Raw genomic sequence first — 18,517 nt, 5'->3', positions numbered from 1 at the left:
AATAAATAACCGTAAATAGTAAAAAAAAAAAAATCAAGAGTGAGAAACGACATACATTATGTATATTGTGTTGTCAACAGCAAAAATCTCGGCATATCTGGTAGCCTGTGTCACCTACCATACCTCTGTGTCACCTACCATGCCTGTGTCTCACCTACCATGCCTGTGTGTCACCTACCATACCTCTGTGTCACCTACCATGCCTGTGTGTCACCTACCATACCTCTGTGTCACCTACCATGCCTGTGTGTCACCTACCATGCCTGTGTGTCACCTACCATACCTCTGTGTCACCTACCATGCCTGTGTGTCACCTACCATGCCTGTGTGTCACCTACCATGCCTGTGTGTCACCTACCATGCCTGTGTGTCACCTACCATGCCTGTGTGTCACCTACCATACCTCTGTGTCACCTACCATGAATCTGTGTTACCTACCACACCTGTGTCACCTACCATGCCTGTGTCACCTACCATGCCTGTGTCACCTACCATGCCTGTGTCACCTACCATGCCTGTCACCTACCATGCCTGTGTCACCTACCATGCCTGTGTCACCTACCATACCTCTGTGTCACCTACCATACCTCTGTGTCACCTACAATGATGCTCCATTCTTCGCCTGCAGTGCTGGTAAGTGTTACTTTTTGTATATTTAGTAATTACCTGTACACACACACATATGGGTCGATGATTTTTGTATGAAGGGGGAAAGGCCTCGATAAGTCAGAATCTGGTATACCTCAGCAAGGCCAGAGCCCAGATGTGCTGATTTATCGAGGGTTTACTGTATAGTAAATATATACGAGAGTTTTAAATTCAACGCAACTATGAATAATTTAATTTCCAAGGTTACTGCTTAAACCTACCTGTTCTTTAATCTTCTTAACTCTAGCCTCTTCTGCACGTCTCTTAGCAAGAAGTTGCTGCTTTCTGTGCTGCTGCTGCTGTTCTCTTAGTCGCTCCTCTCTGTTCTTTTTATCTCTGTCTTGTTGTTTCTTTGCTTCTATAGCCTTACGCTCTCTTTCTTCACGAGCTTCCTGTACCCGCTTCATCCTTTCCTCGTTGCGTCTGTTATAAAATAATAATTGAATAAAATTAATGACAATTCATACAAGATTCATTAAACCACCCAACACCTTGTTCTCCCATTATTCATGCAACAATCCATTTGACACTCAGATAAAACTTGAATTATGAATCCTAAGAACAGCTCTGACTTTCATATTTCTAGATATTTATCTCCTGACCAACCTTTTCTGCCCCTCTGCTTTCAATTTTAATAATTCTTCTTTCTTTTTTATCGTCTCATCCTCTCGATCCCTCTTCTTTTGCAGTCCTGTTTGTCGCTTCTCCTCAAGTGATGGCTTTGCTGGTTGTATTTTGATGAATGATGTTATTCCAGTAACTATGTTCGTTGGGTATTTAGCTTCATTTGGGTCACCAAATTTCTGTAATAAAACATGATTAAACTTCAAAACTTGATTATGAAGAATGAAAATATTAATAATAATAATAATACAGTAAAAAGAATTTGAAAAATACAAACATACACTGGCAAATATAGTATGAAAGTCACAGGAGTTTGTAATCTTTATTTTAGGCAAAATCATAGCAAACTTGGGGTTTTGTGAAGCAGTTCAGAACCTAACCCCCGTGATGACAAGGTTTCTATAGCACTGTTCGTCACTCATTTCACACAATTGTGGGAGGGAGGGAGGGAGGGAGGGAGGAGAGGGAGGAGAGGAGGAGGAGGAGGAGGAGGAGGAGGAGGAGGAGGAGCAATTTACCTGATACTTTTGATAATAAAAATAAAATACTGCTACAGTTATTATCTTATTCATTAAAAGACTTAGAACAAAATACACTAAAATATAATGGCTGTTAGCATAAGAATTATATATTTCTAATGTTGCAGTTGCCCTCTCATTAACCAGGGTGTTCCTGTATATAATAAATACTGTATGCAAAACCTTTTGTATTTTGTGTTTTACCGAGGATGACGAGGTAAGCATCAGCCGACTTCTTGAGAAAGTTTTTGGTGTATCACGAGAGCTACCATGGGTACTGCTGCTGCTGCTGAGTAAAATCTTCTTTGGTCGAATAACCTACATAGGAAAAAAATATATCAATTATAAAATTTAGTAAAGGCATCATTCAGAACAAAGGAAAGTGTATATTGTATATAGAGTATACCATATGCAGTATGTAATACTACTGCACATTTCCCCAGCTGCAAACAAGGTGTCACTCAAATCAAGGACATATCCACTTACTGCTACAATTCCCCTGGAGTTTAGCAAATGCCGACCTTTCCAAAATGTCTAAATGCTCAGCAACTGCTTCTTCCAGTTGAAGTGATAAGTAGAAGAGATTAAAGTATAGAATCCCATCCATATAAAACAACAATAATATCCCATACATAACAAATAATGTAAATACTGTAAATAAAGTGATGTTAAACAATACAGAATAATGAAAGTAAAGTAATGTAAAATATGGGATCTTAGAGATTTTTGTAGTGAATGTATTGGATCCCATACATAACTCGGGGACTGCCTGTAGTTCACATCACCAAATTGTGGAAGAGAAATAAAGATGATCAAGCTCACTCCTTATATTTTTAATCCCTATTTATATCTCTTTTAATTGAGTTTATGACTCAGTTGGACAGCACAACTATAACAGTAATAAGAAAAATACAAAAAAACACCCAAGTTTGAAAATACAGTACCTTATCTGAAGTACAAGTTGCAGGTGGGGTTCTGGCAGGGGGCTTTATCCGAACTCTCTGGGAGTCTGGAGTCTGAAATAAATACAGTGAGTTAATATATTATTGACATAGTTCAGCTTTTTTTCAAGATGAAACACGAAATTTGCTGCATGCATTTGATTTATCTTAATATGATGGAACATACACTAACCCCTCCATAAATTTAACTATGAAATACTTACAGGTAATTCTGACATGGGGAGAAGTCACGAATTATCTGAGAGATAGAAACCTGACAAGAGAAATGGGCATAAAACAATGAAGATATGATGAAGCCACCATTGAAGAACATTCCAGGGATTAACAACTTAATATTCTTGATTAAAGCTAAACAATAAATGCCATCTTTGATTAAACCACATCACAAAAGTAATTTTTTTTTTAAGAATGCCAGGCCACTGTTAACAATATTGGTATATACGTCAAGTGCTGTCATACTAAGAACCGCTCTCCAATAATTACCATTCCCAGTACAGTACAGTATGTGATCTCAGTATATGAGGACTAACATTAATCAAACCATTCATTTAATACAGTAATCTTTCACCACTGCCTCGTACAGTAAATATAAATACTGTACTGTACATACATTTCATAAATCTGCAATTATACCAGTACAGTTCTGATTGATTCAAGTCTGGTAATAAGGTTTATGAGTAAAAAAGGGTGCAATACTTGTACTATACTGTTTGTTGTTACCCATTGCAAAATTAAATTACTGTACACTACAGTGAAACCTCTATTTAACGGACAATGTAGAAAGGAGACTCCGCTATATAGAGGACCCGTTTTATGTGAATCCCACATCTAATGAACTACAGTATGTTAGATAGAGATAAAAGTCTCTTATATTGAGGATCCATTTGATATGAAACCCCATCTAACAGATTATATGGAGAGAGGAATCCATTATATGGAGGTTTCATTGTAAGAATGGACATCGAAAACTTGAAGAGTGTACAGTTGCTATCTACTGTACTTTACAAAGAATGCATTTAAGTAGGTAGAGTTCACTCAAAATAATAGGGTTTGGTAGTGGCAAAGTAGTCCCATGAAAAAGAAACATACTTTATTTAAAAAAATTCTATGTTTACTGCTATACAAGTGAGGAAGAAATTGTGGATGAACAGGAAGAACTAATCTAAGAACAAAGATGCACAAAGGAAATGCTTACCATACTACAAGTTTAATAACTAAAAGGAATTTCAAATTCTAGGTGCTGTACATGTGGATTTTGGCCATTAAGAGGGATGCACCAATATACAATACATACATAGAGTGACCATATATGAAGGATAGTATACTGTATATAAATACAGCCAGGTGATGCAAATACAGCACACTATCATTTCATAAGATATCAATGATTAAAGTAAAGTTAGTTTTTTGGGGGAAAGGGCCATTATATCTGCACATTTCAAAATGTAAGTAAACCCGAATAGCTTCTTTGCAAATAAAAATCAACACAACCTCCACAACCCATTACAACTCACGAACATTAAACATTTATTAGCTGTTTAATGGTGAAATAGTTCTGATAAACAATAAGCACCAATATACTGTAATTCCCTGTGAACCCATTAATTTCCCCTTTCTAATATTACCACCTCCTAATTAACAATACCCTTACATTACAGTACTGTATGTTAGCCCAAGTAAATGCTCTCAGTACTGAAAAAATCAAACCTCCGAATATTTCATTGCTTTTTTCAACTCGGCACCTCTTGCAATCTCTAGGGCACGTTTTAAACTCCTGCGATAGTTCTTGTTGAACTCTCACCCTGTTAAAGGAACATTTGAGGCTTCTAGAAATGAATATATAATCGTAACAGTACAGTAATAAGTTCTTCATTAATGTTAAATAGTACATTTTATGTAATTTACACTATTATTCTATCTACATTTTGTAATTTTCTATTCTCTGCTCCTATACTGTATACATAGGGCATATCAAGGGAAACAGAAACCTCAAGAACAAAATGGTCATGCCAGAAACACTCGAAATACACAAAAACATAACACACATAATGAAGCCATTTACAAATTTCAATGATTACTATCAGAAACTCACCTCCTTTTGGGTCAGGACTGATTGAAAGCTAACAACCATGAGATATAGCAATCATATATTATTTGTAATATCTAAAAGGGAAGAAAAAAGGTAAATTGGAAACTCTTGTAAATGGTTGGTTAGCCTTATATCTTTAGACTAAGTGACAGTCCCTGTGCATATCAGATTGCACCCAAGAAAAATACAAACTCACCCAGAATGGTACCTTAAACACTTGAACATAAAAATCATGGCAGCCCTATGAATTGTCATGGAAAAGACTCATATTAAGTATGCCAACAGTCAGAAATGGCAACTTAAGACAGCTTGCTGAAAGGCCTATTCACATGACCCTGTTGGTGGTGGCAATAAATATCTTTAAACATTAATGACTTCTGGCAAGAGACAACGTCCTGTTCACTAGCATAGTCAATGGCTTTTCTTTCAATTACTGTAGTGTAAGTCTAATTTGCATTAGTAACTTACTCCCTGTACAAATGCACCTCAACCTATTATATTCATGTCAGGTTTAGTAATAATTTCTCAAATACTGTACTATATTTTCTAAAAGTTTACATATAACCAAGAGGAGCTTCTCACCTTTGCATGTCTAACTCGTGCATGTCGTGTTACATGAGCTGGGGAGTGTGTTACCTGAAAGATAAAATAGCCATTATATAAACAGAAATGGATATTTGCTTTATGTGGCCATCACAAATACAGGAGTCATGGACAAGCAATAAAATTACTCACAACTCACTGACTTATACTGGGAGGATTAAAAATATATATACAGTATAGTCTCGGCTTAAGCGTTTGGTCATTTACGCGGCACCTTGCCAGACTGGCAATTTTTATTTACACGGTTCATTCCATCATTTACGCGGAAAGCGGCGCGGGCAGGGTGCACACAAGGTCACCCAGTCAACAAAACATTACCGAGTTCTTCACCCGCCACCCACCACGGCCAGCCCAAGTCAGTGATAGTGAGGATATGGACTTTGAGGGGTTTGACAAAGAGGCCCTGCAAGCCTCTGTGGTGGATAGTGATACAATTGATACAAGTGATACAGGTGAGGGCCAATTAATCTGCCCTCTGCCTCAGAACCAACCCCCCATCCTCGTGTGCCCAGCCATCTTTTCTACTAATGTAAGTGTTAAAAAACCTAATATTATTTATATTTCTTTTAAATATTAATTGTGTGTGCATACCATCATAAAATTAAGATGTTATTTTTACTACAACGTACTATTGTGTCAGAAAAAGTGTAGTTTGGGGGTCGGCCCAGTCTCTATTTCAATTAATCCCATATGTTCTGTTATTTCGTTTACACGTTTTACGCGGACCTCCACGGTTTCAATTGACCGCGCAAATGAAGACTATACTGTATACAGTTTTTTTTTACCAGAGTAACGAACTCAACCACTTATAAACACACCTCACACTCCTCAGAAGTTAGCTCTTCAACCTCATTAAGGGTTTCTCCAATGTGATTCTGATATGCAGTTGCCAATTCTCGTACAGTACAGCCTGTTTTTGAGCTGAAATATGATAAATTGATTAAATAAACTAAAAAAAAAATGCAAATGTAGAGATCAAAATGATACTGGCATGATGTCATCTCCACCCCCACCAGGAAAATAATAAAAGTATCCTAAAAACAAATGGCCCCACTTTACTGTAAACCTACTTTGTATAACAGGTTTTTTTAATTAAACAGAAACAGATTTGTTCACCACCACTGCAGAATTAGGCTATTTGTCCCTCCCTCCCTCCAGGACCATAACTTTAAAACTATGAAATATTGCATCTTAATGAAGCTTTACCACATTATGCATAAGTGGAATGAAATTTGTCAAATAATATTTTGTCCGTATCTTCAAGGATAAAATTAGGCATATTAATGAAGTGTTCATGTCCACCCTGAAACCTATGAACCAAAAAGGATATCAAGGTACATTAACACAATGTAGCAACTGCCAGGCAATACGTCATGGACCAAGTGGGGACTTAACCTTCAAGGTTACAGCAGTACCCTGGATACAGTACAGAAATCTGTCTGTATTCACTCCACAACTTCTTAACCAATGAAAATATCCCCATGACACACTGGTGCAACTTGCATCGCCAAAAGACAAAGTGTCATGCACAGTCCCGATTGAGGTCTAACTTATAAGGGAAAGTTCATCTTCAATATATAATAAACAACTTATATCCTTCTGTAACTCTTTAACTAATATGGAAATTATCTTGAAATATCAACACAATATACTCCACTACCAGACAATGTCAACTTTAAAGATCAACAATGTTTTTACAATTGTTGACTGATTACAACAAGATTATCAGAGAGAGATCACCTTTTCCCAATATCACTTTACTCCTGACTTCTTCACACCACTGACTGCTTAAGATCATGGGGAAACATGCTATACTGTCGAAAGTTTCAGAGCAATCACAAAGTTTGTTTATAAGTCTGATCTTCACCTTGATCTCTGGTTATGCCCCTGACTATAAAGGGAAGACTAAAAATTGGCATAAGGTATAAAAAATAAAGGCTTTGCTAATGCATACTTTGGTAAAGTTTCAAAATAAAATACAGTTGGTCCTCACATTAAGCGGTCCCGCATTCCGCGTTTCACCGTTAACGCGGTGCCTTGCCAGAACCTAACATTCTTACATTCCGCGGTCGTGAACCCCATTACGCGGAGAGCGGCTGGCAAGCCGCGCCATTTTTGGATCCAAACCTCCCGCCATCCGCCATGTTGTGTAAGAGGCGCGAAAATGGTGCGCACAAGGTCGCCCAATCATCAAAACATTACCGAGTTCTTTACCCGCCACCCACCACAACCGGCCCAAGTCAGTGATAGTGATAATTATAGTGAGGATATGGACTTGTATGGACTTTGAGGGGTTTAACAAAGAGGCCCTGCAAGCCTCTGTGGTGGATAGTGATACAATTGATACCAGTGATACAGGTGAGGGCCAATAATCTGCCCTCTGCCTCGGAACCAACCCCCCATCCCCGTGTGCCCAGCCATCTTTTCTACTAATGTAAGTGTTAAAAAACCTAATATTATTGATATTTCTCTTAATTATTAATTGTGTGTGCATGCCATCATAAAGTTAAGATAATATTTTTACTACAACATAGTTGTGTGTCGTCAAAAAGTGGAGTTTGGGGATCGGCCTGGACTCCATTTCAATTAATCCCATATGTTATGTTGTTCACTTTACGAGTTCCTCACTTTCCGCGGGACCCTCCGGGTTACATTAACCGCGTAATGTGAGGACCAACTGTACTGTGCATACTTTAGAGTTCTTAAATTTTGATAACAGTTGGAGAGATGGATAACTAAAATCTAGTCCTCATATTTTGCAAAGCAGCAGGGGACAAAAGAGTACATTTCATGAACATAGTAACTTTGACCTTAGTGAACCACTCAATCCTCCTCCCTCACTTTAACTTGTATACTGTTCCTTTAATGAAATAATTTTATTGTCTATGGCCATTATCTGCACATTTTACAATCATTATACTGTATATTACTATTCTCCACCTATTACACCTCAAGAGCATCACTCACCCAGCAAATGTTCGTGGAGAATGTTTTACAGGGGTCATCGCGCGTGTCCCCTTCTGGCGTACAGTAGAAGACATTGGAGAGTCCTTGTCTGAATTTGGTGTACAGCAAGCACGCTTAAAACTAGTGTGTACTGGACTACCTGGAGTTACAACTTGGACAGTTGACGACGATGGACAAGGGCTTAATAATAAAGCTGGCAACTGGCGCACCTTAGATCGATTATCCGGCGAACCGGCCCAATTTCTGTGTTCTGAGTAGATGTAGCAGCCATTACAGTATTCTCAGAGGTATAGGAGGTCGCTGATTGTGATGGCTTCATAGATGTTACTGATGGAACAGACCTAACAAGTGGTGATTTCTGTACAACCTGAGATGATTTGCCGTCTTTCTCATCTTCAGGTTCAGTAAGAAATAAACATAGACCAAGTTTTTCTGAAGCCACAGATTCTTTTTCAGGTTGTTCTTCCATTTTCTTACACTTTGTCCTTGTAGATCTAGTAGGCTGATCTACACCTAACTCGTCAAACATTCGTTTCTTTGTTCTTGTTGTCCTTGGTTTTTGTGATTCATTGTCTACTGATTTATTAATGTCATTCTTGACTGGAGTGTCAGTTAAGGAAATTACCTCTATCACCTTTTTCTTTGTACGAGTAGAACGAGACATTGGGATTTCCTCAGATGGCTGTGCAACAGCTTTCTCATGGGTATTATACCCCTCCTCTACTGAAGACTGTGAATCATATTCCACATTTTCAAATTTGTTAGTCTGTTCTTTTGCCTTAGTCTTTGTGCGAGTCATTCTTGGTTTTGGAAAGTCCATGGGTGGTAACAACTGACCTTCTGATTCATCAATTGTATCGAGCAATGGTAAGACCTCCTTTTGCTTTGTACGAGTTAATCTTGGTTTGGGAATGGGATGAGGCTGATCTGCTGTGCTTACCATATTATCTGTTATATCTCCTCGTGTTGATAACTGCAATTCCTTTTGTTTTGTTCGAGTGGTTCGACCACTTGGTATTGGTTGTAACAAGTTTTTCTGTTTGCTCTGGCAAAATCCTAACTTCTTCAGGGGTTCTGGATTGAGAATTACACTCGTCATAATTCTCACATTTTGTACATGCATTTTCAGTACAATTATTGGGAGATAAAGGCTCTTCTTTTTCTTTGCCTTTACACATCTCATTCCCTGATCTCTGAACATCCAGTTCCTTTATTCTGGTGCTTTTGTTATCGTCGCTGTCTTCTAACCTGAGGTTAGAGTATGAACAAGTTGTTTCACTAATACAACCTACACCTTCCTCCTGATATGCATTTGTAACAGTAACTTGTGTTGTATCTTTTGAACTATCTACTTCTTGAGATGTGTGTAAATGAGATAATCTTTCAAGACTGACTTTAACACTTAGACATTTTACACCATCATTCTTCTTACTTGGTGTGTCTAGTGCTAAAGGATTAACAGCTGATTCACAAGGATCAACAGTTGATTCATATTCCATCTCTTCAAAATGAGACTCACAATTTTCCCCATGACCAGAGTCTGCTCCTTTTACTACTTCTTTATAACTGAAAAAAAGGCATAAATCAGTAAATTACATAGACTACAGGTACATAAATATATATTTTCTGAAGTATTTTAACATCACATGGTTGGCCAAATTCCACAAGTTTACCACAGTACGTTAATATGGATATGGTAGTTACAAGATCTGTCACTTTAGAGTTCATATACCTGAGACAATTACTTTGCTTAAAACAGCTACCACTGAAAATGTTGCCTAGGCATTTTGCATATTCAATTTAGGCTCTGTCTGCCCTCTGATCTAAGCTAATCAAACAACTTTAACCCCACATCTACTCTCACCCACATGGCCACACCAATGGAGTTCCTATAAAACATTCACTTGAGTTATTATAAAATGGCAAGTAAGGTGTCAATGGTCCATAAATACCTGGAGCTGCTTTCAAAGGAGTCTCCCTTGAAAATAACCTGACATGTTCCTCTTGTCTTTTTTGTTGTCATAGGTACCCTTTTCATTTTCTCGTGAGCGAGCTGTCAGAAATAGTAAAATAATCCAAGTTATGGCTATAGAAAATACAGTATTATTCTTTGAAATTTATCACAAATTTACATTGCTAATATGCGTCAAGTGTACAGTATTATGTACCCAACATGATAACTAATAAGAAACTATTTATCATTTCTTCCTTACTAATGAGATACAAATTGCAGCGAGGAGAAAAATATGAAGGAACAAAATACAAAGCACTTGAATAATTGTTCCACATACAAAAACTTCATAGGAGGGATGTTAACAGAGAATACTTTCAAGACCAGTGTATTCAGCAACAGGAAATGGCTAAACAGAACAAACAAAAAAATCATTACAGTACAATTATTCCTGTAACAATTTGGATAATTACCCGAGATGCAGCTCTGCCCCTCCTTGGGGGTGTTTCAAGAGGGCTTTGATTATTGATGTTGCTTCCTGTGTTACAAGTGGACAACCTCTTGGATGATGAAAATACTTCATCTTCTGCGGGGATGCAGGTGGAATACAAGATGATAATAATAAAAACAGCAAACACTATGGAAAGACATACAGTACAGTACAGTATTCCAAGTTACATTCCTAGATCATGTTCATAAATAAATTTATTGGGAACCCAGAACCATGGGTAGTAGGCAGCTACCAAACATGGAGGTACTACCACCTGGGAAGATATTGGCAGCATAAGTATTGTCTAATGGTAGACTCTGCTGCCATATGGCACCACAAAAATTGTGACCAAGTCCCAGGTTGCTGAACTGACTTTCTGCCTCATTTACACACAATTGCAGGGTCTCAATTGTTTCTCTTACTTTGACAACACAGCATACATATATTGTTTCTCACTCTTGAACTTTTTTTTCCTTTCTTTTTTCTATTGTCATTTATTATATCATTATAATCAGTATTACTGTATATCATACACATTTTTATTTTTTCTAATTTTTTATTATTATTATATTTTCGCCCCCAGGCCCTGATGTGGGTCATTGACCTGTGCCCTGGTGGGCTAATTCCCCCCCTTCTCCCAATAAATAAAAAATTCACAATAAAATATAAATAAAACCCATCCCTACCGGTACTTATAAAATCATAACAAATTATAGCCCGTAAATAATATGTGGAGTCATAATGCTGAACAAAGTACAGTACAGTATTCATTAGTACAGTATTGTACCTGGGAAAGTTCGTAAGTTGATCTGAATTTTTATTATGACTATACTGTAATGGGATCATATTTGTAAATATGAGTATAATCCCTTTATTTCAAACTAATGGGGGAGACGGGGGTTTGGAATGCCATAAATTTAAAAATAGGAGGGAAGGAGGGGATTTTACTACTTACTACAGTACTGTATTACATAAAATTTAAATACATGTACAGTCAGTTCTGCTATAACGCGATAGTTGTGTTCTTGTAAAACATCGTGTTATAGAAATTCGTGTAATAGAAATAACAGGGCTTATGGAGAAAATAGGGTTAGGTGCAGATTACTACTCGAAATCGAAAAAAATTTAGTAGTTAGCCTAACACAAAGGATAGCACAGTCTAAATAAATGTTACATTCATATCTAATAATGAAATCATACAGTAAATGTAACACTTTACCTTGAAAAAATATGAATATAACTTGATGGGGGAGAAGGGTGATTTTGAGGTTGATAACATCGAGCTTCTCTTCAAGTGTTATAGCCTTTCTTTTACGATCATCACCGGGAATGCGATCACCAGAACACTTCTTGGAGATATTCTTCTTTACCATATTCACAGTTAATGCCACAAAATTGGAGAAATAGTAAGCAAAATCGTGTTACAGCAAACAAGCGTTCGAGTTATACAAATATCGTTCCTCTATTCATAAATCGCGTTAGAGCCAATTCGCGTTGTCAAAACACGCGTTATAGCAGAACTCACTGTATCCCTCATCTTGAAAACCTAACGTTCGAGTAAAATTATTGCTAAATGTGGGATAACAGCAAGCTGAAAAATACCCATAACATAATATATACTGTAGCTCACAAGTGGGGAACAGTTACACCCCCCCCGGCCTGGGAGTGAGATCTAGGGGTACGGTAAGCAAGACATGGATCAAAATGCATGTAACAACTGTGGTGTTTATTGGTTTTATTGCTCAAGTTCTTAAATATTTTTCAGTTTGCCTGTTGTGCTTAGAGATTTATATTTTCCTCTGAATTTTCCTCATTTGAACTCATCATTAATTTGCAAAGCTAATAGGACTGTACTTGGATTGATCAACAACAGATTTTTACAGCTGGAATTTTGGCCTTAATTTGGTTAGGTTCAAATCAGGATGATATAAATTGAACATAGGCAATTGGTTCGAAGTAGAAATTATCTGTTCATGCTTGAGAAAAGTTTGAATTAGGCAAAATCTGTATTAGCCGAGTTGAAAATAACAAGGTTCTACTGTACAGTACTGTACTTTCCATCTTGAATATTTTTTTCACTGAACCTACTGTATCAGTTTTTGAATTGTATAAATGTAAATTAAATAAACCATAATTTATTAAAAACCTGAGACAATTCCCAAGGATTCCCATAAAAAATCTCGCCTGCAATTGATGAGTGATGAGGTTTCTTCAGTCGAGATTTCTTCTTGCCCAGAGGGGTCTTGGGCAAGAGAGTTGGATCAGGGGAGGAAAACAACTGACGGGCATTAGCGGTTACCTCTTCTAAACACAAGAAATGTTCCTGAATAAAAGAAAAAGAAGAATCCCTATATATATATATATATATATATATATATATATATATATATATATATATATATATATATATATATATATATATATATATATATATATATATATATATATATATATATATATATATATATATATATATATATATATATATATATATATGCAAGTAAATCACTGTAGGTGCGCGTGATCTAGGTATATGCTGATAACCACAAGGAAAGAAGAAAACACGAAGTTCCCAAGCGCTTTCGTGTAATTCACATCTTCAGGGGTGAGTACAGACTAGAGAGAGTAATACAAATCAAGGTGTATATATACAGAGGAGGGTGAGACCAGGTCCACAATGGTCAGGTATTAGGTAATGACCCTACTAATCTTTAAATAGCACACAACGGTTGGTGGTCAGGTCAGATGGTCAAGTGACCCGGCCTTCTCACCTGATCACAAATCTTCTTAATTACAAAATTGTCCAGCTTGTACATGCCGTTACTCAAATTCATGTTGAATGCTTCGGTATGTTTAATAAGACTAGATTCTATGATGTTCCTACTATCAATTGAATTACATGGTAATATTGAGCAGGCATTATCCCAGTCAATGCAATGCTTGTTATCCCTCAAATGAACAAACAGAGCATTGGATTCCTGGCCTATCCTAACACTGTATTTGTGTTGTTTAATTCTAGTTGCAAGATCTTTACCTGTCTGGCCTAAGTAAAACATATTACATTCCTTGCAAGGAACTTTATAAATGCAACCAATTGTGTTGTTGGGGGAGTTCTTGATTAACATTTGTTTAACAGTGCATGAGTTTTTAAATGCCACATTGACGTTCCAGGTTTTTAGCTGTGCAGGAATGTGTGAGAAATTTTTGTGAAATGGTAATATTAAGATATTCTTATGGTCATGGGTGGGCTTGGGATCAGTTCTATAAAAAGTTTTCTTAGTAATGTTTAAGCATTTGTCTATGAAAGATCTAGGGTATTTAAGGTTTGAGCCAATATTATATATATATTTGTATTCCTCATCGATGAATTCCGGACTGCAAATTCTCAAGCCTTGTGGTTATCAGCATATATATATATATATATATATATATATATATATATATATATATATATATATATATATATATATATATATATATATATATATATATATATATATATATATATATATATATATATATATATATATATATATATATATATATATATATATATATATATATATATATAACCGGTCAGAATTTACTGGACTTTAATTTCTCACTTGACTTGGGGTTTATTAAAAATTAATAGATGGTAATGGCAGTGGAAGCGCCCCTTTGAGAAAAATCCCGAACCAGCACAAGAACACTTAAATCTACGAAACAAAATGAACTGTCCGTGACCCGTGGAAGGATAGCGTCTGTGACTGGGATGAATGAGACACACTGTAAAATTTAGACACTTATATTCCCTCCAACACTACAAACACAATCATATAATGGTACACCAATATGCGCACCTCTTAACTTAAACTTAAAACACTACTCTGGGGACTAAAAATTATACATGATATAGAAATTATTAGAAACACAGGCAACAATAAATTTGAAGTATTAAGAAATGTTGCTTGCACACATGAAACAGGCCTTAAGGGCTTTCACAAAATAATATCAGTCACTTAGGAAATGGTATTAAAAAATAAGAAATTAACTACTCTACAATGAATAGGCCTTAAGGGCTTTCAACAAAATAATATCAATCACTGAGGAAATGGTAATAAAAAATAAGAAATTAAATACTCTACAATGAATAGGCCTTAAGGGCTTTCAACAAAATAATATCAGTCACTGAGGAAATGGTAATAAAAAATAAGAAATTAAATACTCTACAATGAATAGGCCTTAAGGGCTTTCAACAAAATAATATCAGTCACTGAGGAAATGGTAATAAAAATAAGAAATTAAATACTCTACAATGAATAGGCCTTACGGGCTTTCAACAAAATAATAGCACCCCAACAGATGCACACTTCCTAACCTAACTTAACCACTACTCTGGGGAACAAGGTTATACCTGAGATCAGAATTATGAAGAACAATTAGATGCATTAAAAGAATCAAATCACAGTATCACTCTGGTTCCACTTAATGGCACAAACATTCAAAAACAATACTATCAAAATTATTTAGGACTATTAAACTACACACGTCAAGATAATATTAGTCTGAGGAATGTTGTTAACTACACCCGTAATAAAGGAGGGAAGATGTTCCTCTAGGTATCTCCTAGAGACCTAGACTCACGGTCTCAGTGTGTGACCATTAGTTTACTCAGATAGCCTCAGTGTACTCCCAGTGCGTCCATAAAGCGGAAGGGAGTGAGCCAATCAGACCTTGTACAGTTGAGAGAAACTTTAGCTTCCCGTTAGCAAGAGCGTTTCACTAAGCTGCTCGGGACATGTGGTGTTGTGCACCCGAGTGGTAAGAACTGATCACCCACTGTGGATGCTGGTCCCGTCGTTTTAGTTGTCGGAAGCACTCGTTCACTCAAGAGATCCTTTGCTACCCCGCTAAACAGTGACAGGCCTACACTGATTGGTCCAATGGCGACAATCGCCACCCTCAATCATCAACGGCAGTCAATCTCTCGCAGTCAACTCCGGTCAACTCCAGTCAAGTGGGTTCTGACGGAAACCCTGAAATGAACTCACTGTTAGCTCTAGTTTACTTTACCACTGCCCTATCTAACCCTGTCTGAGATCGCATGAGACTTACTTGTTATACGGCAATAGCGCAACACAGGTGACTAGGCCACGTGACTATTTCTGTGACGGACGCGCAGGGACGTCTTGTTTTGTATGAATCCTCCCCGCGACTGAGGGCCAGCCAGCGTCGCGTCCTCTCAAGGCGTTAGCTTAGGCCTACGTGACATATTTTCCGCCTAACTAATAACTCCTTGGGACACCCGTAACATTATTCAGACTGATAAACGATCTATAATAATTTCAAATTCAATAATAGTCCCTTACTTCATGAATCGCATCATTATTAATTCGGTAAATTACATTTAATATCATATAGGCCTAGTTCCGCAATCTCTCGCTATGAGCAGGCAGCGCTCTCTCCCCTCAGATGACCTTGAACGCTCAGTATCGCTAATGGCGGGGCATTTGAAATTACTCTGAAATTTCTGATATATATATATATATATATATATATATATATATATATATATATATATATATATATATATATATATATATATATATATATATATATATATATATATATATATATATATATGGATCCTTATTTGTGTTTACTATTTCATCCTGGTTGCTGATTTCATTTGTGGCCATGTTGACTAGATTGGTCATATCACATTGAGCACCTGGGGTCCCAGAGTGGGGTTTGGACTGAAGAATTTCCTCAAGTAATCTGTTACTTTGCTCAGGAGCAGGATTTCTGAATAAAAAATGTTTTTGCATTTTTAATTTTTAACATCTTTAACAAATATTGAAGAACAAACTATTGCTATGGAAAATGTTCCTGCTACAGTGACAAATTCCAAATAAAAAAATCCATATTTAAGTTACATTCATAAGTGACATGTCACACAGAAAAAATTTGCTTTCTCATTTTATTCCTCATAGTCCATGAACTGTACACAAAACACAAAAAAATAACTCATTACCTGGCAGTAACTTACCTCATGTCAGTCTTGAGGGTGTGGGCATTGAGAGCCTGAGTGAAACTTTCTGAGGTGGGAAGAGTGAAGGTTGGACCAGCTGCCAAACTAGGTGGAGGTGGGTCGGGTACACCTTCAAATAAAATACATTTTCTTAGCTCCAACAACTCGATGCATACTGTAATAGCATAATTTAATTTATTCTGCAGGAGTCTATTTAATTATCTGTATATATCATGGCATTGAATATTTCTAGCTGAATGCAATTCCCATTTTTTCAAATTAATTTTGAATATCCATCTTTGCAAATATTTACGTTCTCTTAAACTACCTAATTTCTGGAAGTCCTTAATCATTTAAAAGCCCCTAACTCATAGGTCTCTAAATTCCACTGACCATCTCTCCAAAACCATATGTAATCTTATTACATCAACATGTCCACTGTTTTGCAAGGTTTCCTCTAAGTAACTCTTAACTTACCATTTCTTGTGCATCATTTTACTCGTATCTACAGTATGTCCTTGAATAGCTTAAGTCATCAATCATCATTTACATTCAGTATGACTGTATCTTTTCCTGTATATGCCACTGGTTGTTTTCTTAATCCTTATTCCTTTCTAAACTACATATTAAAATTGTGGTACATAGCTGCCCACCACATCAAACAATAAATTAATAGAACAGTTTTGATCTGAAATAAAGAGTCTAATGAACATACTAGCCAGGTCTTCAAATCCCAAATAAACCAATAGTTACTTTTGGATTTTCCACCCAGCATGACTGTTAAAGACTTACCCATTCTTTCCAACATGTCACTGTCTGCCAAATGTATACTGTCATTGTCCATATCCTCATTATCAGGATCTGTGATGGCTATATGTCGAGTGCGTTTCTTCTTTGATTTTCTGCGGGGTTGTCCATTGCCTGGGTAGTGAGATTATTGGATGTTTCAAACATGGTAGCCACTAGCAAATATTTTTAATAGGTATTAATCCTTTTTAGTGAATATGGACAATATTCATCACTTTTAATTACAGTACAAAGAAAAGCCATTACAGTATTCAACCATTCTGAGTCTCACATATGGTACATCTCAACCTTCAAATACATGCCAAATATGTTAACAAAGTAAAACCATGTTGGAGGGCTGACTTCACATACCCACAGGGACCTATCAAGCCATTTCTTATTAGAAAAATATCACAATGAGATTAACAAGCCCTGCCCTGCTGGGTCTGAAAATATACCTCTCCATGAAAATACTTAAATTTTAGGTTCATTATATGCACTTTGTTGGATTTTTACTTAAAGGTATGAGAAAGTGTGAAGTAAAGCATCCCTGTACCATATGTAAACACAAATAAGCTTGATATTTTAAAGCAAAAATGACTGCTGCATGTAGTAACTCAATACAAAAACCAGCTGAAAAGAACTTCACATCATTTTTTAAACACCCAGAACGTTTTGATAGACATGAAAGAATAGTGTTACCACTTTACTGAAAGGGATCAGTCACACACCAGTGGGTGAAATAATGTTGGTCAAAATCTCCAATTTCCACACAAAACCACCCTACATATTTTTTCACATGTTTGGAACTACTGTACTTTACACTAATAAATGGGAAACATAGACATCAGTGTTTCATGCTATCA

General features: G+C 36.5%; 1 protein-coding gene across 4 annotated transcripts; it reads right to left on the bottom strand.

Moving 5' to 3' along the window:
• Positions 1–824: 824 nt before the first annotated feature.
• On the bottom strand, positions 825–18,505 carry LOC121874306 (chromatin assembly factor 1 subunit A-like). 4 transcript variants are annotated; one of them, XM_042378404.1, is made up of 11 exons: positions 17,658–18,504; positions 16,884–16,995; positions 10,836–10,948; positions 10,364–10,464; positions 8,412–9,977; positions 6,263–6,365; positions 5,424–5,477; positions 2,735–2,806; positions 1,974–2,108; positions 1,255–1,451; positions 825–1,071 (listed from the first exon to the last, which is right to left on the bottom strand). In XM_042378404.1, the coding sequence occupies exons 5-11, from the start codon at positions 8,483–8,485 to the stop codon at positions 840–842; spliced, it is 867 nt and encodes a 288-aa protein (XP_042234338.1). In that variant the 5' UTR covers positions 8,486–9,977; positions 10,364–10,464; positions 10,836–10,948; positions 16,884–16,995; positions 17,658–18,504; the 3' UTR covers positions 825–839. The 4 variants fall into 4 exon arrangements, 2 of the variants coding, with proteins under 2 accessions (XP_042234338.1, XP_042234339.1); XM_042378405.1 differs by having other exon boundaries at positions 1,995–2,108; positions 17,658–18,499; XR_006090390.1 differs by lacking the exons at positions 825–1,071; positions 1,255–1,451; positions 1,974–2,108; positions 2,735–2,806 and having other exon boundaries at positions 5,459–5,477; positions 17,658–18,505.
• Positions 18,506–18,517: the final 12 nt, after the last annotated feature.

This window comes from Homarus americanus, unplaced genomic scaffold, assembly GCF_018991925.1.
Source record: "Homarus americanus isolate GMGI-L3 unplaced genomic scaffold, GMGI_Hamer_2.0 scaffold45991, whole genome shotgun sequence".
In the NCBI taxonomy this organism is placed as follows: domain Eukaryota; kingdom Metazoa; phylum Arthropoda; class Malacostraca; order Decapoda; family Nephropidae; genus Homarus; species Homarus americanus.
This window is presented reverse-complemented; position numbering and strand designations above follow the sequence as displayed.